The 23,860-nt window shown below is 36.6% G+C and overlaps 1 protein-coding gene across 4 annotated transcripts in view; it reads right to left on the bottom strand.

The window, feature by feature from the left end:
- CCDC191 (coiled-coil domain containing 191) overlaps nucleotides 1–23,860 on the bottom strand; it is an 85,678-nt gene that overhangs the window by 41,870 nt on the left and 19,948 nt on the right. For all 4 annotated transcript variants that reach the window (XM_012787557.3, XM_012787554.3, XM_012787556.3 and 1 more), the window contains 4 exons: nucleotides 23,450–23,673; nucleotides 19,677–19,830; nucleotides 9,065–9,255; nucleotides 597–846 (listed from right to left, as the gene is read on the bottom strand). In XM_012787557.3, the coding sequence (XP_012643011.2) occupies nucleotides 597–846; nucleotides 9,065–9,255; nucleotides 19,677–19,830; nucleotides 23,450–23,673 (819 nt within the window). The remainder of the gene's footprint in view (nucleotides 1–596; nucleotides 847–9,064; nucleotides 9,256–19,676; nucleotides 19,831–23,449; nucleotides 23,674–23,860) is intronic.

Genomic DNA, 23,860 nt, shown 5'->3' on the forward strand with positions numbered 1-23,860 from the left:
GCAACAGAGTCAGACTTTGCCTCAAAAAAAAAAAAAAAAAAAAAAAAAATTAAAAGAGACAAATGTACATGGGCTTGAAAAGAGAGGAGACTAGATGGTTATACTTCATGTTATTAGTGGTTATCTACTGATGACAGAATTTCTTTTTTCTCTGGGATTTTTTTACCTACAAAATTATCACAATTAGTACATATGACTTTTCTTATTAGAAAAATAAAAATTCTAAAATTCTTATAAGTCACAAGCTCATTTAGAAAGGAAATGTCCAAAGATCAAAAGAGAGGAGTTCAAGAGTTGCAAACAGTGCTTTATCTATCTGTGCCTAAAGGAGGATTTCACTTAGTTGTTTTAAGTCCCCTCTCTATATTATGTCCCTACTACCTTCCAAAGTTTATATGTAATTATAAAAAGAAGATTCTGTTCAAGATAATAAATACTGCCCAAAGGTAAGCTTTGTGCATGGTAGCAGCTCTAATATTTTGATAGCCTAGACAAGGCAATCTGACAATGGCTGATTTACACTAGCTATAAAAGTGCAAAGCTCAAATGCTAGTGCTTAATAAGCCGGATGATCAAACAAAGGAAAAACAACATACCTCTCTATTTCTTGCTGGTAGACCCACCATGGCTGTTGCCTCCTCAGGTAGACTGATGCCTGATGACCCATTTGCACTGAGTTTCCCTAGTGACACTGCCTTCAGCAGCTCATCCATTTTCTTCCTAGTTTCCTCCTTTGTTTGAGCCAGCTGTCTCTTTAGGAGCTCTGCACCACGCCAATGCTGCCATTTTGTAAAGCACTGTTGGAGAACTTGTTTCCGGTTATACTCAGTGGCCAGTTGTTGTTTTCTAAGTAACAAAGCACTTTCATTAAAATAAAGAAGCCATTTACATTTTGTTAATTGATAACATGAATAAAGCACAAGTCCAAAGTAGTACCAGAAATTTAACTCTAGCTTATCCTTCTGTTTAAGCTAAATGGAATTACTTTAGAAATTCCCCAGTGCAAAGGGTCTCTTCATAGACGGTATTGGTACCTCAAGCATTACCTTGAAAAAGAAAAACTAACTGCTCTGTTCTATCATGTCACAAAGACATGTTAAATTTTTTGATTACCATAAAATAATTTCTGACAGCTTTTGGAGGGGAAGGAGCAAAAAGAATAGGTATATAAATAATGACTTTTAAAAAATAAATGCATAATTTAGAGAGATTCTGTTAAGCACGGAAATCCAAGAAAAGCAGAGGTTTTGGAAAAAGAAAGGAACAAAACTATACTAATTAACAAATGAATTGTCAATATTTAAATGTAAGACTTATAAAAGTCAAAGTAAAACCATGAAGGTATATCTTGTGAAAGAACTTGGCCAGGGAAAGGATAGCTAAAGAGAAGGACTCATTTAGCAAACCCTTGAATTGAATGCACGACTGCCTTTGTGCAGATACTTGCTAAACACTAGACATGTGTGAAAGACAAAGGGAAGGCACTTGCTCTCATGGAACTTATTAATCAGCTAGACCTTCCTAAAGAGATCCTGGAAACCTTATAAACATCAGGGGACAAGACTAAGTGGAGTTGGGAAGTGGTGTCACTGTCAGCCACAGTCCATTCCCAGTGGGAAAGTCCATTAGGAGACACTTTGGTGGCAGCCAATCGAGAATTCAAGCATAGTGGTCTCTGAGATCCATCTACAAGTGGATGGTTAGTTATGATCCCTGAAGAAGTGGGTTGTGAACTTAGGACGTGTTACATGGCAACAGGGATCAGTTTTGAGGTTTAAAATATAATATTATTTAGACACATACTTGATTTTACCTTGTAAAGGTGACTTGTATCAAGTTCTCCATAACACTGTTTGCATATTCATTTCTGTTAAACATATATAATGCTTAAATCTCCTCATGGACTCTTTGGGGTCATAGCAAGAAAATCATAAAGTTCCTAAGTCAATGAGTCAGGAGAACATTTCTATAATTTATGTATATATGAAACAAAAGTATATTTAATGGAAACAAAATTTCACCAAACAATATTTACCCTTACTACCAGAGATATACTTGGATATTTCTGTTCTAGTCTGTATTTCTTTATAAAATAAGCAACTCTGCCAACAGCATATTTCATTATTTTTAATTGCTTCCCACTAATGCCTTGATAGGTACTCAATAAATACTTGATGATAGACTTACTGATGGTTTTTGTAATAAAAGTATAATATAGGCGATAATATTTATACATAATATTTTACTTTTATGGAAATAACATATCTAATATGAGACTGAATAACCTTGAAATAAAAATTTTAGAATAATAATAATTAGGTAGCAACACAGGTAAGAACAAAGCCCCAAAAATATCAGTGGGTAAACAGTGAAACAAACAAAAAACCCTATAACACTTCATTCAAGTGAGTAAAAAATCATAAATTTCCACAGGATAGGAGATGTATGTTGCTCTGTCTGATTAATGTGAAATTCAATTTACATCAATCTGCTTAGGAAGTGTGAAATTTACCTGAAATATATAATTTCATGTTTTATGGCCAAAATAGCCAAAAGCAGTACTGGGGTTTTTTTTGTTGTTTTTTTTTTTTTGTTTGTTTGTTTGTTTTGAGACAGAGTCTCACTTTGTTGCCCAGGCTAGAGTGAGTGCCGTGGCGTCAGCCTAGCTCACAGCAATCTCAAACTCCTGGGCTCAAGTGATCCTACTGCCTCAGCCTCCTGAGTAGCTAGGACTACAGGCATGCGCCACCATGCCCGGCTAATTTTTTCTCTATATATATATTAGTTGGCCAATTAATTTCTTTCTATTTATAGTAGAGATGGGGTCTCGCTCTTGCTCAGGCTAGTTTCGAACTCCTGAGCTCGAGCAATCCGCCCACCTCGGCCTCCCAGAGTGCTAGGATTACATGTGTGAGCCACTGTGCCCGGCCAGTACTGGGTTTTTGACTGTCAGGGAGGAGATTATTTGGACACTATAAAAAGGCAAAGAGAAAAATATTTCTATAAATATAACAAGATTAAAAAAGAAAGAAAAAGTAAAAAAAAAAATGCATGTTCACTATAGTGCTTAAAGCCCACACTATAATGGCTACATAGGGGATTTGAAAATAGTTAAAATATCTGTATTTGTGGGATAAGGTGGAAGAGCAGAGCACAGAAGCCAGGGATCCAGAGACAGGGCAGGTTCCACTCCTGCTCCCTTCAAGTTCACTTCAGCAGGGTGGTAGTGTTCCATAGAAGCCAAGTTCCAGGCTTTTTAAAAGACACTAAAACCATAAATATTTCTGAAAGTGAAAAATCACTTAAATTTCCTCAAACCTTAGTCAGATGGAATTCACCTGGGTATCCTCACCTAAAGAAATGGTATTTCCCAGAGCATTATAAAATTAAAGACATAAAATTTCCTTTATGAAAAACAGCCTGTCCCAATATGTTCCAAAGCTGAAATCAGGGAATTTCCAGCAAGCAAATATAAATTAATCATCACAATTATATAAATGCATGCAGAGAAAGGCTGTCTCTGCAGACCTAGGAATATAAAATACAAAAGGTTTAAATGGGAATTTAGGTATGAACCTTGTTGCTCAGGATCAACACTTCAAGTGATACTTAACGATGGCTGCATCTTCTAGAACCCAGAAGTCCGGACACTTAACTAGATATGGGACACTGGGCAAGCAACTGAAAGTTTCAAAGCCACAGACACATTCTCAAAAATGGTGTCAATAAACCCTACTACACTACCTATCCTACAAGAAAATTTGAGAATCTAATAAATTTTTTTTAAAAACCTGCAAATATATAACAAAATTCACATATAAGATAGTAGTGGTATCTTAGGACAAGACTAGTAGATATATAATAAGTGTCTTGAATTTTTTTTTTTTTGAGACAGTGTCTCGCTTTGTTGTCCAGGCTAGAGTGAGTGCCGTGGCGTCAGCCTAGCTCACAGCAACCTCAAACTCCTGGGCTCAAGCAATCCTACTGCCTCAGCCTCCCGAGTAGCTGGGACTACAGGCATGCGCCACCATGCTCGACTAATTTTTTCCATATATATCAGTTGGCCAATTAATTTCTTTCTATTTATGGTAGAGATGGGGTCTCGCTCTTGCTCAGGCTGGTTTTGAACTCCTGACCTCGAGCAAGCCACCCACCTCAGCCTCCCAGAGTGCTAGGATTACAGGCGTGAGCCACCGCGCCCGGCAGTGTCTTGAATTTTTTAAAAGCGAATGAGAAATGATAAATAACCACATACTAGTGATCAGATTGAGTGCTGAAATCTGATGCAGAATATAAAACAGCAGTGACAGGAACAGTTGCATTTAGGATGAGCAGGTTCAGTAGGAATAGGAATGAATAAGCTCATGCTTTCAAAAATGCACCAGGTAGCCCCCAGGGAAAAAGTGGAAGATGAGACAATTCTGTCTTAAAAAGTTTTAAAGTGAGCCAGGCAATACAAAAGTCTGGTCCTCCTGCCTGTCTGACAGAGATATCAGGAGCTTTACTAGCTGCGGATGCTACGCAGCTTCTGGCTACTCACCTGCATACCCAGGTGAGCACAGAGAGAAGGACAATCGAGCAAGATTAACAGATACACTCCATAAATTACTGCCCAAAAGAACACTGAAGTCAGGAGTACTGGAAATGGGACTATCTGACAGTCTATTTTCAATTCAGCCTCACTTCCCTGCTGCAGGGAAGAGCCTGGCAGGTTCCCCCGACCTGTTTCCACACAAGCCTGCCTATGTACTAGTTTACCAGTTTTTCCTCAAACTGAAAACTACCCTTTTCTACTTAGTTACATTCTGCCTCTCTCAGAGGTCGGGCCCATAAATTCCTATTTATAAAAAGCTCCTGAGGGAGGCCGGGCGCGGTGGCTCACGCCTGTAATCCTAGCTCTCTGGGAGGCCGAGGCGGGCGGATTGCTCGAGGTCAGGAGTTCGAAACCAGCCTGAGCAAGAGCGAGACCCCGTCTCTACTATAAATAGAAAGAAACTAATTGGCCAACTAATATATATAGAAAAATATTAGCCGGGCATGGTGGCACATGCCTGTAGTCCCAGCTACTTGGGAGGCTGAGGCAGCAGGATTGCTTGAGCCCAGGAGTTTGAGGTTGCTGTGAGCTAGGCTGACGCCACGGCACTCACTCTAGCCTAGGCAACAAAGCGAGACTCTGTCTCAAAAAAAAAAAAAAAAAAAAAACAAAAAAAAAAAGCTCCTGAGGGGATTATAATGCCCAATAGCCAAGTCTATTTCACTCCTAAGTATTTACCTTAGGGTGTCTTTTGTTGCAATTATTTTTAATACTTAGGTATAATCTTTAATTCCCCTACTTAGATGAAAAACTCCTAGTAAGCAAGAATGTTTAATACTTTTTGTCCCATTCCTAGTACTTAGGAGAGGGTCTAGTATACAGTAAGCATCAGTAAAGCTGGTTGACTGAATAAATTCATTCCATCAAACAGAATGAACGAACGAATAAATGAATGACATCATTTGAGAAATGCCAAAGGGCCAGTTTTTTCACTAGCCTACCACAGTACCCTAAAATTACTGTGACTTATGTTTTAGGCACCGTTTTCAGACAATTCCTGTTAAAGTATAAATACGTTTCCTGGAAGGGAGAACACATCAATTGAGGATTGCAGTAACAAAGAGTGAGGGACTTGAGGGACAGAGGGAAGCGATAAAAGCACGTCTGGGAAAGGCCCAGAGCACTGGTGCAAGATAGAAAATGTTGTGAAGGGCAGAGGATCTTCCTAGGAGAGAAGTGAGAAATCAGGGAAGCAGGGCTCAGAAAGCATTGGCAGAAGACTGAATTTTGTCTTCCCAATTTTGTCTGGGGCTTGCCATAAATTCAGGGAAGGAGGGAGAGAGAAGGAGTGGAAGGTCTGGAACCAGCTTATAAAAGTGAACATGCTAAGAAAACAGAAAACACAGTTCATATTTCAATAACCACCATATGTCAAAAGGTCTAACTTAGTGTGTGTAATAGAATGTTGCCACATTACCTAAGTAAGCAAATCCTCAGAGTTCAGAAATATTTGCTAATGTTGAAATTATATCACAATATTATATTGAAATTTTATAACACCATTACCATTACTCCTTTAAAAAAAAGAGATGGACAAAAATAGAGTGATCACAACTCCTATTAGGGAAAGCAAGATGCATTTTTAGAAGAAATAAGTGAATAAATCCTTGGAGTTAGGCGAGACTCTGAGCACAGGCTCAATAAGAGAAGATAGTTGCAAAATTATAAATACTAACAAGAGAGGGATTTGTTATTGCTCCAAAGAGAGGGTGGGGAGAACAGAAAGGAAAGAGGAAAAAGAAAAAAAGCCCAGCATGGGGAACAGGCCAACGAGTAAAAACCCCAGGTGGCAAAACAAATGTGGATGGAGGAGCTGGAGGATGAGGTCACAGATGACATCTGAATAAGGGACATAACAAATGATTTCAATGTCCAGGTGAATGGGCCACAGAATCACCTGTGTTTTGTCAATCTGTGTGAGAGTTAAGTTTCTACAATGAGTAACATATTATAATAAATGCTGTCTTCCATCCCTTGAGCTCACTGTTTAGAAAGAATGTTTGAAAACCCCATCAAGTTAAATAGTGAGAGAGGAGGCAACTGAGTTCTTCATTCATCATGGACTCATGTCCATTGAGGCACTGGGAGAAACCCTAATAAGCACAGCAAAAAGGGTGCTCTTCTGATACCCTCAAACCCATGAAATTTCTTGATTTCCGCTTGTAGTAGCTACCCATGAGCTTTTTTTCTCCACCTTTAATATCCTAACCATTTTTAAACAAAAACCACCCAACTTAATTTCCTAAAACAATCTCTAGAACAAAGTACAGCATACAGAGAGCCAGGGATTTGTAGGAAATAAAACACAAAGGAAGCTTGTTTTTAATAACTTCTTTTTCATCATATATTTCTAGCATGACTTGCCATTTGTTAACTGCCACTTTTATTTTCCATCTGCAACAAATGAAAGTAAATTGCAGCATAACTGAAAAACATGGCTGTCTGAGGGAACCATGACCTAGAGGCTATTTGTTTTAACAGACTGAGCACTGTGGCATAGGAAAAAGTATCTGACTCAGAATCAAACAGACAAAGCTTTACTCCTGGTCCAGCTTCTATTAGCTCCATAACCCTGAGAGAGTCATTTATTGTCTCTGGGCCTTACTTTTATCATCTGTAAAATGAGGGGCTGAATCAGACAGACAATCCTTGAGGTACTTTCTTGCTTTAGGATTTTTTTGCTCTAAGGCTTTATAGTAAAAAATTATTACAAGTTAAATATTTTCTAACTGTGGCAGTTTAAAAAAGTTTAGTACTCATTCTGAACATTTAAAAATAGACACCTGAAAATAATTCACATATATGAGACAAAAAGTTCTGAGAAGATCTTTTTTAAAAAAATTGGCACATCATGCTATTATGAAATCCCCATTTAGTGCTTTTATATTTAAACAGTTTAATTGGAATGGAATCTTAAATTCTCCAGATTTTTCTTATACAAGTTTCTTCTAGCATGTAAATCTCATAGGCCACTTAACTTCAACAGCTTAATTTCCACTCACCTATGCCCTTACTCACATTGCTTCAACTTTATAACAGCTCCAGTTTCCCTTCTTTACCCCAAAAATCTTGCCAGCTATTCCTTTTTCAGTAAGCTATCATCCTAATTCCTTATATCAATCACTAGGTCCTCAGATTTTGGACACAAACTATCAGAGAGATTTCTATATTTGCCTTTTTTTTCCATTGAAAATTTCTCCCAGTATACTGTAGGAAAGGGAAATTGCCTAGGTCACCCTCCTCCTTAAAAACCTTCAAATATTCACCTTTATTTACCAAAGAATATTTAAACTTCTTGTCCTGGCATTCAAGGGTTTCCAGAAGTTGATGAACTTGACAACCATATGCTTGATGATCTCCAGCCAATCTGGATGGCTATACTTCATGCCATCACCTCCATCTCCCCAACTCCACCTAGTAACATCCTATTTACTGTCAGACCCCAGATCAAGACCCATCATCTTGATAAAGCCTTTCCTGGTACTCTTTAGAAGCCTCCTTGGCCACAGCAACGCTTCCCTCTCCCACATCCTCAGCAGCAGATGGGAATGTATTACTCAGTTCGCAATACTACTCAACACCTGCACTGTCTCTAGTTCCTGTTTTCCCATACAAACTGGAGTTTTTTGAGGACAAGAAGCCATGCATCAGTCTCCAGGGTCTGATGCTGTCACAGGATTGCACAGCTCCAGGGACTGCCCTTCTACATAATAATTCCATATACCATCCACTCAATTTTTCAGAATGAATGATAGAATTGACAGTAGAGAAATGATTACACATAAGAACATGAATCCCCCTCCCCCAAATAAACAAATGGTTCCTTCTATAGCTATGATTTTGATTCAAGAATGCAAAGTTAAATTTGGAAATGAGAAAAAGAAATGTATTTAATTTTAAGAAAATAGAATAAAGCAAACTTCATTTGAAAGTAAAATTTTGTGTCATTAACAAGCATAAGAGGAAGCTAATATAAAGATGTCAAAAACCTCTAAATAAGGTGTGGAACAAAAGACAGCATAGTGGGAGGAATCACTCCTGGCAGGTTGGCCTTCCCAGATGGATGTTCCCTGTGTACTTAATTAACATTCTATGTGCAGACAGTGATTTCTATCAATGAGAATTATTGGCAAATAAACCAAACTCCCTCTTTTGAATTGTAAGATGGTCCAAGGTACAATCCTACTACACCAGAAGGCAAGTGAAAAGCCTAATACTTGTTTCCTTTAAAGAAAGAAAATCATGTACATTAGTATATTTTAATCAAATCATTTTGTTTGCTTATAATTTTCAGTGAAAATTTCTAGTTTGAGATGTAACATAGAAAAACTGTGATTACCATATTTTATAAGCGGTTAAGATGATTCCAGTCAACAGCATTTTTAAAGTTTATTTCTGGATTCTTCAGGAGGAAAATGTACTAGATAAACATACTATGTTTATAAATAATAACGGTATAAGTAATGGTACCTGTTTTCTTCTCTAAGATTATTTTCCAAGGCTTGAGTCTCCCGCTGCAACTTCTGGGATCTTGTGTAATCTCTCCAGGCCCGCAGGACCTTCAGTTGAATCTTCCAGTCGGACAGGGTCCCAGCTTTCCCCAGCTTAATCCTCTGATTGAGAATCAGCTTGTGCCAGGCAGAGAAATACCGTTTTTGACACTGCAGTGGAAACATTTGGAATATCACCACCCATCAGCGATAGTGTTTTTAATACCTAATATTGAGAGCCATCTCCTTAGATTTTCCCTTCATGCTTTTTTAACCTAATCTAGAAGTGTTGTCTTCATGGAAGAGAACAAAGCACAATTCCTGTATGCTAACAGTGACAAGAAATATTCAAGTCGTGTAACTGAGGCATTCTCAGCCTCATGACTTAAAATAAAATACTTAATTTTCATTGTAAGGCACCTGTCCTGTGAGGAGCTGGAATAACAATTTCCATCTAAGAAATAAAGTAAAGGGCTTGTTTGAGAAGCTTGAAAGACTTGCTTCTGATATGACTTCCCCTGCCAGGCTGTCTTGAACTTAAAATACCAACCATTTAATTCATTCCTGTTGCTGACACCACTTATGTCCTACACAAGTAAGCATGGGAGAGCCCATGAGGATAGAATAGGGTCTCTGGTACCAGAGATTAAAACAGCTAACAAACACAATAAATTCAGCTCGGCTACTATTGACCATGTTAGGGCATTAGTGAGCCTTGAAAGACTAGATGTTCAAACTACCTGCAATCTTCTACTATATACAATTGACAACAAATTAGACAAAGTCTACTGACCCTAAGGATGTCCCCAGAGTAGTACTTTACTCATAATTCTAGTCTAAGAAAATTGCTGAGACCTAGTCTTTGCCTATATCTTCTATCTTCTCAGCAAATTTTATGCACCTTATAGATCAAATTACTTTCAGCTTTCAGCCTTAACACCGAACATGCTGTTTCACACTTTCCTATCCATGTTCATACTAATTACTCTGTCCTTCTTTTCTGCTCTCTCTCTGCCTGACTACTACTTCAGGAGTCACCTCCCTCAAGAAGCCCTCCTATGACCAACCCCTCTCCCCAAATGTAAGCCCCTATCCACTGTGTTCCCAGAGCAATCTATGCTTTCTGAAGTCAATCCCTCATCATACTAAGCCATACTCACTGTGTTACTGACTTCCATGATGTTGTGAGTTTCCTAAGAGAAGGGAATAGGTCTCACAAATGGGATGGCAAATCTAAGAGTGGCACGGAGTGTGGGAGCACAAAAACAGAAAGTAACCACACAGGAAGTGACTTTGAGAGAAGTATGGGGGATGCCTGACAGCCAGCTTCAAGAACTTGGCAGCTTTATCAGGGTCAGCCCTATTTACTGCTTCCTCCTCTGTAAAAATATTTAACTTTCACCATTTCAACTTTTACTAAGCACCTACCACTGTGTTTGAATTTGAGAACTCTGAACACTATTGTTTAAGATTTAATCTCTACTTTTGAGAGGTTATAGGGAGAGAGAATATATAAATAAAAAGATTAATAACATAAGGAAGAATATGCTAGAATTCATTTAGACAAATGACACAATATTCTTTTTTGTTTGTTTGTTTTTTTGGAGACAGAGTCTCACTTTGTTGCCCAGGCTACAGTGAGTGCCGTGGCGTCAGCCTGGCTCACAGCAACCTCCAACTCCTGTGCTCAAGCGATCCTTCTGCCTCAGCCTCCCAAGTAGCTGGGACTACAGGTATGTGCCACTATCCCTGGCTAATTGTTTCTATATATATTAGTTGGCCAATTAATTTCTTTCTATTTATAGTAGAGACGGGGTCTTGTTCTTGCTCAGGCTGGTTTCGAACTCCTGAGCTCAAAGGATCCGCCCGCCTCAGTTTCCCAGAGAGCTAGGATTACAGGCGTGAGCCACCGCACCCGGCTTACAATATTCTTTATCATAATTTCTCACTAGGAGAAACGACGACAAATTTTAACAAGCCCTTATTCCCTTTCCATTATGTCAAAGGAGGACACATTTTCCAGACCTTTATACTTTGAATCCCTGAAAGGAAGGAAGAATGGAAGAAGGGAAGGAAGGGAGGAAGGAAAGAAGATATACTGACTACTGGATAAGCCTTCAGACATAACAAGGAGAAGACACACAGGGGCCAGGTTGAGGGGGTATGCTTTTTCCATTATTTATCTGCTCCATAAAATATAGCATAGAAAAAAAGGGTGTTAACTTGTGTGACATGGTCAAAATAAAATATCTGGCATCTATTTGCCAGATTCATTTAAGAGATTCTTCTTTAATGCCTTGGTGAAATATTCTATGCGTAGCTATTTCTAATTTTAACTATCTCAGATTATTTCTAATGATGAAACAGTACAAACATAATCCACCTTGACAATAACAATACTATTAATAATGTCCTTGAATTTCTATGGTCCTTTTCTCTGTAAAGTTCAAAGCAATTTACATGTACTATTTTATTAATTTTTAGACCATAACTACAAAATAGACACTGTAGATGTTATTATGATTTATCTTACCAAACTAAAACTTCAAGTAGAGGAAGGTATAATGACTAAATTCACAAAGTAAAGAATCAGTGGTACACCTAAGGATTTAGGCAGCCTGATGACTCTAATATGTTAGGCAAAAAGTCTCTCCTAAAAGGGAAGGACAAATTTTTTGCTCCTTTTATAATGAAAAAAAAAAAAATCTACATATAACTTACTATGGTAGAAAAGCATTGGTTAGGAACATATCTGAATTTAGGTAGGAAAATTTTGAGTTGAGATGTTGAGAGCAAAATGCCTGGTTTTAAAGGTAAAATACAGTTTTACCACTCAGAAGTTAATAACAGCAAAGTGATAGACTCATACAGCAACTGCTTTCTTGAAATTGACTTGCTATTGGTTTTTTCTTGCCTGTTCAAAAAGCAATCCCAGTAAAATTATTTTTATTTTGATTTTTTTATTGATACATAATGTTTTACATATTTATGGGGTATATATAGGTATTTTGTTACATTTACAGAATATGTAATGATCAAGTCAAGGTATCTGAGGTGTCCATCATTTTGAGTTTTATCATTTCTATGTGTTGGAAACAATTCAAGTTCTCTCTTCTAGCTACTTTGAAATACACTATAGTCACTCTACTCTACATTGTTAACTATAAATTTGAAATGTGCTACAGTCAGTCTACACTGTTAACTATAGTCACTACTCTGTTACTGAACAACAGAATTTATACCTTGTATCTAACTGTATGTTTTTACCTGTTAACCTACATTTCCTCATTCCCTGCTCCCTGCCACCCACCCACCCTTCCCAGCTGCTAATATCTATCATTCAACTCACTACCTTTAGAGATCAACTCTTTTAGCTCCCACATATGAGTAAGAACATGTGATATTTGTCTTTCTGTGCTTGGCTTATTTCATTTAACATAATGACCTCCAGTTCCATCCATGTTGTTGCAAATTATATGATTTCATTCTTTTTTATGGCCAAATAGTATTCCATGCCATATACATATATATATATATATATATATATATATATATATATATATATATACACACACACACACACACATTTTCTTTATCCATTTGTCTGCTGATGAACACTTAGGTCGATTCCATATCTTTGCAAATAGTGCTGCAATAAACATTAGTGAGGTATCTTTTTGATAGAGTGAGGTATCTTTTTGATATACTAATTTCTTTTCCTTTGAATAAATACCTACCAGTGGAAACAATTGCATTAAAATTTAAATAAAAAAGCAAAGCATGGATCAAGAATAGCTACTTAGTTATTCTTGATTTGTAGCAAACATTATTCAGGTAAACAAGAGTCCCATAAATGTGCTTGGAAGAAAATATTTAGGCAAGGAATATACTTGCAGTCCTATCTTCTCTGGAAGAAGATGCTAGCTCTCTGTTTTTATTTAGAAGGGCAGAGAAGTGGCACATTTCCACAGACATGATCTATTTATTCTCTCTACTCCTCCCGCCCCCTGCTGCTCCCAGGCCTGCTTCTTCTCTTCAGTTCTACATTCCGAAACTACAATAGTGCTCTATCTTTTTGCTCTTTGAATAAGAACTATTATTTAAAACCATAACTGGGTTCGAAGAGGACTACTTTTTCTTTTAAGCCAAGAGAACTAAAGTTTTAACTAGCCAGGTAACTATTCTGACTCGCCTCCATTTCTCTCCCAGTTCATTTATTTTTGTACCATGTTTTTATTCTGGTAGATTTTCAAATATAGCATTCTCTTCCTAACTTCTACCATCTCTTTATCATTGTTGTAGTAATAATTTAGGTTTGATATAAGTAAATAAAATACAGAAAATCACTGTGGGAAGAACTGTTCCTAAGCATATACTCCTAATAATTTCTAAAATAAAATACTACAAGGTGAAATTTACAAAGTTTTAAAGTGAAATGGTTTCTTCCCCTCAAAATCTTCCACAAGACATCATTTGGTTGTTAAGGATTCCACTGAAGAGAAGAAATGACAGCTTGCCCTGCTAAATTTATTACCTGCACTGAAGTTGCCCTTGTTCTGTTGGCAAGAAAAGCTCTTCCCTGAAGTGTAATCACACTGCTGTCACCGGGAATGATTGACACTAGGTGGAACAGCAATTTGCTATCTAATCTTCATTGTAATTCTAACCCTGTCACTAGAGATGCTTGTTCTGATTAATGAAGTGGGTAACTCATCAAAATTCCTTAGCTATTTCCCTTTTGTCAGAAAGCTCAGTGATAATTGCATCAAAATTCTCTGTCACAGAAAAATAAACAATGAATTGTAAAGAGGACAAAAATGTCAACAAGTTTACAATCTATTTTTGCTGAATGGAACTAACTGTGGTACAACTAGTGGTCTAAGGAGTTGGCCAAGGCTTGAATGTCAGGAAGAAAGCTTCATTTCTTTCAGACCAGACACCCACGCCCCAATTAATTTCTTGTTGTTCCCAGGCCAAAAGGAAAAGAAACCCTAAGGCTACAAAAGGAAGCAATAACTCCAACTTTTGTTTTCTTTTTGGGGACCATGATAGCTGGGCAAAATATTCCACGGATTCTATGAAGTGCCTGGGGGCTGGAGAGAGGAAGATCTTTATCATGGCAAAATCAATCTTCAGTAGGAAGGAGAAGCACTGAATTTTGCCATGGAAAAGCAGTATCCTATGACCCATTCTATTCCTGATTTTCGTTTTTTTTTTTTTTTTTTGAGACAGAGTCTGACTTTGTTGCCCAGACTAGAGTGAGTGCCATGGCGTCAGCCTGGTTCACAGCAACCTCAATCTCCGGGGCTCAGCGATCCTCCTGCCTCAGCCTCCTGAGTAGCTGGGACTACAGGCATGCGCCACCATGCCCGGCTAATTTTTTTGTATATATATTTTTAGTTGGTCAATTAATTTATTTCTATTTTTGGTAGAGACGGGGTCTCGCTCAGGCTGGTTTCGAACTCCTGACCTTGAGCAATCCACTCGCCTCGGCCTCCCAAAGTGCTAGGATTACAGGCATGAGCCACCGTGCCCGGCCTATTCCTGATTTTCATAATCTTGTCCCAAAGAAAAGAGAAGAATCACAGCACCCCTTTAGCCCTCAACCATCTATACTCCTATAACTAATTACATTAGAGAAAATATATTCAGTTCCCGGAACACAGTGCTAAGACTCACTTGTTGCTGGGTTCCAAAGAAAGCCAATCTTGTTTTGTCTCTTTCTTACCAACTTTTTTTTTTCTGTCATAGACATCAAATATTGTATCATTTTACCCATAACTGTGTCAACATGTACCACTAACATAAGGACATTTTGTAAATTCTGCTTAATTCTGCTAAAAAGCTTCAATCAATAATCAATATTGCTATAATTATCTAAATGTTATTCTGTTTCACTCTAAAAGAAGTAGAATTTCTGGAAGCAATCACTTAGTCTCACCATATAGTAAATTCTCAATGAATAAAACTCTCTGGATTCTTTTAAAGAAAAGTGACTGTAATGCAGCCTATGACCTGAGTACTCATTAGGATAGGGCTCCTTTCCCAACACAGCCTGGATCAGTTCTCAGGATCTCATGTTTTTAGGAGACGCAGACCTACTGTCTCTCATCATCTTCTCCTTCCCTTTCCCTTTACTTCCTTTGAAACCTTCTTCCCCTTCTCCACCAAAATCCCTATTCCCTGCCCACCCTTCTCCACCCTTGGCCACATACACAAATTATGCCAAGAACACAGCTTGCCTCAGAATATATCAGACGAATGCTTGGTTTATCTTTAGGGTAGTCTGACAGTAAGACAATGATGTGACGTCATTTGTTCCTCACCCACATGGCTCTCAAGATCCTTATAAATATTCACCTGAAACGTCTAGTGTTTAGGAGAAAAGATATTCTATTCTACAAAATTTTAGAGAATGGTCTTCGTTTATACCAGAGACCCTTTTCTCAATTTTTCAATTTAGTAAGCGTTTTATTAAATAGTAATACCACAACCTTATATTTGTTTAGTTTCTTATGAGTTTTACAAACATTATTTCCTTTGAGTCTCAGCATTATCCCCAAATTTGAGGTCAAATAGGAAACAATCTCATTACACTTAATTTTGAACAGTACTTTTTGCTTCCATTTCTCTTTGCAAAGTGTATACATATACACATGCACTATTCATCACTCTGTACCCATGTCAATATTGTTTCCTATTCCTGAAAAACCTTTTCTCTGCTAGCCATCCTTTTCTCAATGTTTTAAAAGAAAGATTTAATTGCTACTTTTTTCAAAAGTAATTGCTACTTTTTTTTTCAGAAAAATCATATGTTTAAAAATAAGAACCTTTGGGATCAAAAAAAGCTTCATAGCACTTTGAAAAGCAAAACACCAGCCCAGTATTTTGGTAACTTGGCCACCACTGCCCCCTCTGTGAGAATGGGAAATCTGGGTTACTCGTAGCATGAGAGAAGAAAGAACATAACAAGAGAATAAACAAAAAACCTCCTTAATAAACTGATACAACTGTAGATGAAAATTTCTATACAGTTGGATACATAAAATAAACTATAATGCTTCAAATCTCCTAAAATGTATACCACACAATAAACATTCCCTCTAGGTTTATTGCCCTTGGCAATAAACCTAGAGGGAAGAGTTACATGAATCCCAATATTTTTCTCATGGGTGTGCTGACATTTCTCTTTCTCTGCAGTTTTCTTTGCAAAGAGGCTTTTTCCCTTCATCTCCCTCTCCAAACATAAGATAACATTGCTGAGAGGAGGGTTGCTAGGTGTCAGCTCAGAAATGATTTTGCTTCAGTGGTGTGCAGGCAGTCCTGATAAAACTAAGATCTTTGAAGAGGAATCACAGGAAATAAATGAGGTTTTTAACTACAGTTTCCATCATCCTCAGGAAAAAAAAAATACAGGCCTCTTTTCCATATACAGTATCTCCACATTTCCTTGGTTTAATTTGAGGTGGACTTTGGAAGGTGCTATGTCACAAGCATAACTTTAACAATGAATGATTCCTTTGGGTCATTGCTATCCTACTCTGTAATAGAAAAATCCAACCAAATAAGCAAATCAAAACCTTCTCCCAGAGAACTAAGATACAGGTTAGTGTCACCCATCTTTCTTCGTTCCTTTCACTTTTCACAAGCAGGAAAGATCATGGAGTTTCTAATCTTATTAAGAAAACAAAAAAATGTATTTCAAAATAGGATGAGAATTAAGAAGGCCACTTTCCAAATAGTATAAGATTCATAGTTAATCCCTTGTTGTTTCTGCTAAAGAGACAAGTGGATAGCTGAATCAAGAGATTTCAGCGCAAGATCAAAGAGAAAATAGGATAAGCTGGAAGCAGAAAGTTTCTATACAAAAAACAGATGTTACTGATAAAGCAAAGAGACTTGACAATTAAATGTGTAGGAAAGATGCCTGAATAGTGCTGCACCTGAACTTGTGTTTTGATAAGACAAGCCTGTTTCTCTCAGAAAGTCTCCTATTAAATAACATGGCCCAAATGAGATGTTAAGAGATTGTTTTGAGGAACAAATAAAATCCAGAGTCAAAGCACAAAGAATTACAGGAATTAAAGGAATCTGAGATAGAGCAACTCCTAAAAACAGATTCTGTAAAGTCTTCCTCCAACTACTCTATACAGCTATTTCAATGTCCAAAGTTGGAACAATTTGAATCACAATGTAAACAGCTATAATACTAGATTATGAGCCATAGAATAAAATAAATATCAATGAGCCCATATTGAATAAAGTAAATAATTGCATAAATAAATGAATAAACAAGGGAATAGTTCTTTCTAAAAGAATTTCAGTTAACAAACATAGAAGAAATGAGGAATATACAAAAATCTCCATTAGACAAATACCACATTAATAACTGTTATAGGCAAGATCCACCAATGTATGCTACAGTTAGTTAATGGCTGATAGTTTAAGGAGAAACAAGATATTTACATAGTTTCACAATATCTCCCACAAGACATGAAAAAAGAAAAATAGCAACTTTACAATGGAGAACCCCAGCAAACACATACTTAACCAAGTGATTGAAGTTGACACCAACAATTATGTATTCTTTAATAGGATATACTGAGAAGGGCACAGTATCACTTATTATAGCATTCTTACCAAAATCACAAAATCTCAATCAAAGCAGGAGAAAACACCAGAAAACTCAAATTGAGAGACATTCTACAAAATACCTCACCAGTTCTCTTAAAAAAATGTCAAGCTCATAAAAGACAAGGAATAACTGAGGAAATGTCATAGACTGGACAAGGCTAAGAAAATGCAATGTGAAGTTATGGATTGAGTCTGGAACAGGAAGAAGACATCAGTGGAAAAACTGGCAATATTCTCATAGGGTCTACAGTTTAGTTAATGGTATTGAACCAATGTCAATTTCCTAGTTTTAATAATTATACTATGCTTATGTAAAATGTTAACATTGGGGAAATCTTGGTGAAGGGTATGCTGGAACTCTCTGCACTATTCTTGAAACTTCTCTTCATGTCAAAAATTATTTTGAAATAAAAACTTAAAAACAATAAAGCATAGGTGCAAATTAAGCAGAATCTGTGGCAAAGTAGGGGTACTTTATTCATTATATCTCATTTCCCCTTTTTAAATATACTGACTGGTCCTTTTAAAACCAAGTAATAATCTGTTTTTAGATGAGTCACTAATTTTGTAAAATTCTGTATATGGAACTAAGATTTGTATCTACCAGTTTCATCTAAAACATGTATGATTTTATGGTGGACTTCAATACACTTTAAAAATTAATGTTTAAGAGAATGTATGTTGTAGTCCTCTCTCATTCATTGGGTAACACATCATGGTACTTTTTCCTTATGCCTTCTCAAGATGGACCCCTGAATACTCATTTCTCTTCCTATTTTCTCTTAGAAATCTAAACTGCTATTATAGGAGGATATACTAACTCCATCTGTCTCATGAAGGATACAGAATCTGAGAGTCTTTGTTAATCTTTCTCAAAATGTTAATTTCAACTCCTACCATTTCCTCCTATCACCTTTCCTTCTCTTTTCCTGAAGCCAAAACTCTGACCAAATTTTGTTGTTTAATGTCTGAATAATTACAACTTCCTGCCTATCAGTCCAAAATGCTGCCATCAAATGTGTCTATCTTTTTAAAAAATATTGTCTTGACCACCTTATTTTTTCTCATATCTTAGTTTTCCCCATATCATATTCTGTTATTGTTTTCTGGGGCCTTTATAAGCCTATCCCTACATTTATCAAAAAGCCTCAATATCCTCCTAACATTTTCTTTTGTCTTGTTAAACTCATTCATTCATGTATTTATTTCATTAACTTTCACTGAATTTCAGCAATGCCTAAAGCATTGGGGTGGGTATTGTAGGATATAAAATATACATATTTATTTTTTCTCATCCAACCTTTTCATTTACAAATCTGCCAAGTAGTTACTTTTGCCTGAAATGTTATAAGCCCCAAATTCATACCTTTATCAAATCCACTTCATTGAAAAAAAACCTGCTTGAAGTAGCTTGAGGTGAATATTTATCTGTCTATAAAAAACTGGCCAGTTATTTTTACAAAAAGAGAAAGAAAAAGAAACGGAAAAAGGGTAAAATAAAATGTAGACCATTATAAAGATAAGAACAGACATAAGCATATCATTGCTTAGGATCTGAGCTACCAAAAGGCAAGTAACTGGTTTTCATATCTTCTGAATAATCTAGAACACAATGGTCCTTAAGACTATCAAAGTGGAACCCAAGATTTGAAAAATTGTCAGAGAGCTACCTTAGTATTACAGTTAAATGCTATTCTGAAAAGTGTAATTTAGGAAGAAGTACTAAATTTATCCCTCCAATTTCCCAGGATCCCATGAGAAAATATAAAGACTAGCTTAGATTAGTATAGTGCCCTGTGTACCAGCTCAGCTGGGCAGCACAGAACAAATGGTGTGGGCACTTTGGGTATTTGTGATGAGGCTCACTTGGACTTAGTGTTTACTTTATCCCATTCCTGATGGAGCTCCTTGTCATTTATATTCCAGAACACTGAATAAAGAGACATTACAAATCTCACCTGTTGATTTTCCTTGAAAGTTTGGATTAATAATTCTTTCAGTTTCCTTTTTCTTTCTTTTGCCATTTTTTCTTCATCCAGAAGAATGTGAGTACTTTGAAACATGCCTTTTTCTAGATTCTTTTGAGAAATTTCTTCTTGCCTTTTCTTCTCTCTATTAATAATAATTATAAAATATATTTATATACAATAGATTTAAAAATGAGTAATTACTACCTACTGTAGTGGAATGAATGCTGAATTTTCCATCAGAAAACACAAATTTTTAGATCTGGCTCTAAAACTAAGTAGTAGGGTGACTTTTGGGGTGGGGGGAAAGCTTAGTTTATTTCCTTATAAAATACAGATTAAATGAAATAAAATTGTTATAAAGTACTTTGAAAAGTAGAAAGTCCTATAGATACTTTAGTATTTTAATTGTGTTTAATAATGAACCATACTTTGATCAAAATTTGAGAGTTAACAACTACTAGGTATTCTTTAATTTAGAAAATAATAAATTCTCTCTTTTTTCTTTTTTTTTTGAGACAGAGTCTCACTTTGTTGCCCAGGCTAGAATGAGTGCCGTGGTGTCAGCCTAGCTCACAGCAACATCAAACTCCTGGGCTCAAGCAATCCTGCTGCCTCAGCCTCCCAAGTAGCTGGGATTATAGGCATGCACCACCATGCCCGGCTAATTTTTTCTATATATATTAGTTGGCCAATTAATTTCTTTCTATTTATAGTAGAGACGGGGTATTGCTCTTGCTCAGGCTGGTTTCGAACTCCTGACCTCGAGCAATCTGCCCGCCTCGGCCTCCCAGAATGCTAGGATTACAGGCGTGAGCCACCGCGCCTGGCCTCTCTTTTCTTATAATGGGGAAGAAAAAGAGGTCTTCAAGTAAGAAAGGAAGGAGAGTTATACCACAAAGTTTTTTAGGGAGAAGATTTCTAGGAAGAAAAATAATAGAAGAATCAAGTGTTATTGACTAAGGAGAGAATGGAATCTAGAATAATTCTAAAATAGCTGAAAAGAGAAAAAATAAAACTTAATGACAATAAGGAAAAGGCATTTACATAAGTAATCAGAATCTCTTAATAACTCTGTTGCTTATGTTTCTGGTAATCCCCTTTCTATTTCTAATCCCACCCACCTATCTATTTTTTCTCATCCAGCCCATCCCTCCTTCACTCACCAATTCAAGCAAGCTCATAGCTATGGCCTTCTTATTGGAGTATATTTATTACACAGGTATGTGTATGTCTATAAAGTATGTACTATTAATGATGTGGCAAACATAGATCCTAGTCAGAAATCAGAATTCACAAGCTCTGGCCGCAAAACAGCTGTGAAAACTCAGACAAGTTACCTAGTCTTTCTGGAACTTCACTTTATAGTTGTGGAGACTCAGACTGAGAGGCATGCCAGAATAATGTATAGATATTCTCTCATTCATTCTCATATATCATACAGAGGCATACAATGTTATGTTTTATTATTAGTGATATTAACCATCATTTTGTTAAGGTGGCTTCAGTATAAAGTTATTATCTTTTCCTTTGTAATTAATAAGTACCTTGAAACAAATACTTTAGAACTATGCAATAAAGCAGATTTATGATAGCTTACAAATAAGTTAACAATAAAATTTTACTGACTATTTCCAAACTACTAATGCTATAACAATGTTATATTAGATGGTTATAGGCAGGTCATGGTGAGAGTTAAAGAAATATAGTTCTGATACCATGAATCTTATTTTTAAAAATAACATTAGAATATATATATATATATATATATCTGTGATGAAAGTAGTATCTGCTTATTGTGAAAAACTAGAGAATAAAAGCTATCCATATTTCCACCCAGAAAAAAAGTCAGCCCTATTTCATTGTACAATCATTATTTAATAATTTCTCTATCATTTATTAATGTCTGCTATTATAAATAATGTTATTTTAATTATCCAAGTGCGGTGGCTCATGCCTATAATCCTAGCACTCTGAGAGGCTGAGGCAGGTGGATCGCTCAAGGTCAGGAGTTCGAAACCAGCCTGAGCAAGAGCGAGACCCCTGTCTCTACTAAAAATAGAAAAAAATTAATTGGCTAACTAAAAATATATAGAAAAAGAAATTAGCCAGGCATGGTGGCACATGCCTGTAGTCCTAGCTACTCGGGAGGCTGAGGCAGGAGGATAGCTTGAACCCAGGAGTTTGAGGTTGCTGTGAGCTAGGCTGACCCACGGCACTCTAGCCCGGGCAACAGAGTAAGACTCTGTCTCAAAAAAAAAAAAAAAATCTTTGTGTACAAATTTTTAAAGGTCTGCTTTCTGATCATTTTCTGAGAGCAGTTTTCCTAGGACTGGAATTCCCAGGTCAAGGGTAATCCATTTTATGACTTGTTCATTGCTAAATTGCTTTCTGGAAAGTTTAAATCAGTATATCCTCCAACAAGTACAACATATTATCTGTTCTCACTGTAACAACAGATAAGATTTTAACTTTTAAAAGAAATGACTGGTCAGTGAACATTCGTTGAGTGCCCACTGTGAGCAGAGCATTCTGCCACCATCAAATATTACTTGTTTTCACAATTTATTTTAGGTCAGCCTAGTTTTTCCAGGGCTTGGGATCAATCTAAAAAGCAAGGTTGATGTTAGAAGGAACTCACTAAAACACTGGCAACTGCTTTCTGAAGGAACAGCAATCTGGAGGAGGCCTGAGTCTGGTACTTGAAGGAATGAAGCACATCCACTGCTGAGCTGTCTTAAATTGGATAGAATAAGAGCAATCAAGCACATGGGGAAAAGCTGATGAGGGTGGGAAGGATTATCTAATAGGTCTTTCTGGCCTCTCAGTTTGAGTGTTCAGACACTTTAGACACATTGTTCCAAGACTTTCGCAGTTCATGCATCAGTGCTGTTTCTCAGAATAAATACTTCAGTTATTTTACTTATAAAGCTGATTTTCTGAATGAGGATGGATTACAGTACTACATCCTATAAGGACTACTTTTATTTTCCTCCTATGTCCAATATTCTTTTTCTTTATCAGTGGCAGTAAGGCAATGGTGACTTTCCATATGATTATCAGAAAATAAGACATGGAATTCACAATAAGACAAAGCACAATTACTGAACACACATAGGAAACATGTTCAACCTTAAAATTATGTAGCCATATAAATATAATTAATGATACCTATTAAAAGTGTAAAAATATTGAAAATGATGAGAAAAGTGTGGTAAAGAGGCCCATTGCTGGCAATAGATAAATGAGTACAACTCACTTTGAGAGCAATTTGGCAATGTTTTAAGAGTCATAAAAAGGCCTTTATCTATTTAATTCAGTAAATACACTCTTAAGAATTTATTCTAAGAATATAATTCAGAAGAATGAGAAAGCTCTATGCTTAAGGATGCTCATTGCAATAATATAATGGTGAAAAATCTGAAATGTTTACCAGTATGGGGAGGAATTCATTACATAAATTATGATATAGGAACACAATGGAATAATATACAGACCTCAGGACTCCAGGCAATGTGTTATTGATAATTACAAGCAGGATAACAAATTAAATGTACTTTATGGTTGTAATTAAGTATGTAAAGGGACCAAGACCAGGAAGAAACACGGAAAAATGAAATTAATTTGTTAAGATGGTGGAATAGTGGGTGATTTTGCTTTTGTTTTTTGTTATTGCAATGTTTGAGCATTTTAAAAACTTTAGAGCCCTTCCAAGATGACTGCTTAAACCAAAAAACTCCACACTGCTTATCACACTGGCTTACATTTTCCATGCTTCTTCCACAGTGTGCCTCCTCTCAATTATCTCCCTCCGCAGCTTTACCATCTCCCTTTGAATCTCCTCTTCTTCTTTCTTGGCCTCCAGAGCCTTCCTTTTCTTCTCTTCTTGCACCAGACACTGAGCCTCTAAGAAGGCTGATTTTTTCAGGGCCTTCTTGATTCTCTGGCACTCCAGTTCCTTTTCACGTCTTAAACGATTTTCTTTTACCTTAAAGAGAATATAACAGGGTTGAAATACAGCCTTTTGTAAAAAAAAAAAAAAAGAAAAAGAAATGCAGCCTTTCAAGCAGCAAGGGACATGCAAAACCTTAGAATACACTCTGAAGTTTTGAACACAAGTTTGAAATATTGTGGCTCAGGCCCCCACTGTTTATAGGCAGAATAGGGGGAATTCC

The sequence above is a fragment of the Microcebus murinus genome, chromosome 1 (assembly GCF_040939455.1).
Source record: "Microcebus murinus isolate Inina chromosome 1, M.murinus_Inina_mat1.0, whole genome shotgun sequence".
NCBI lineage: Eukaryota > Metazoa > Chordata > Mammalia > Primates > Cheirogaleidae > Microcebus > Microcebus murinus.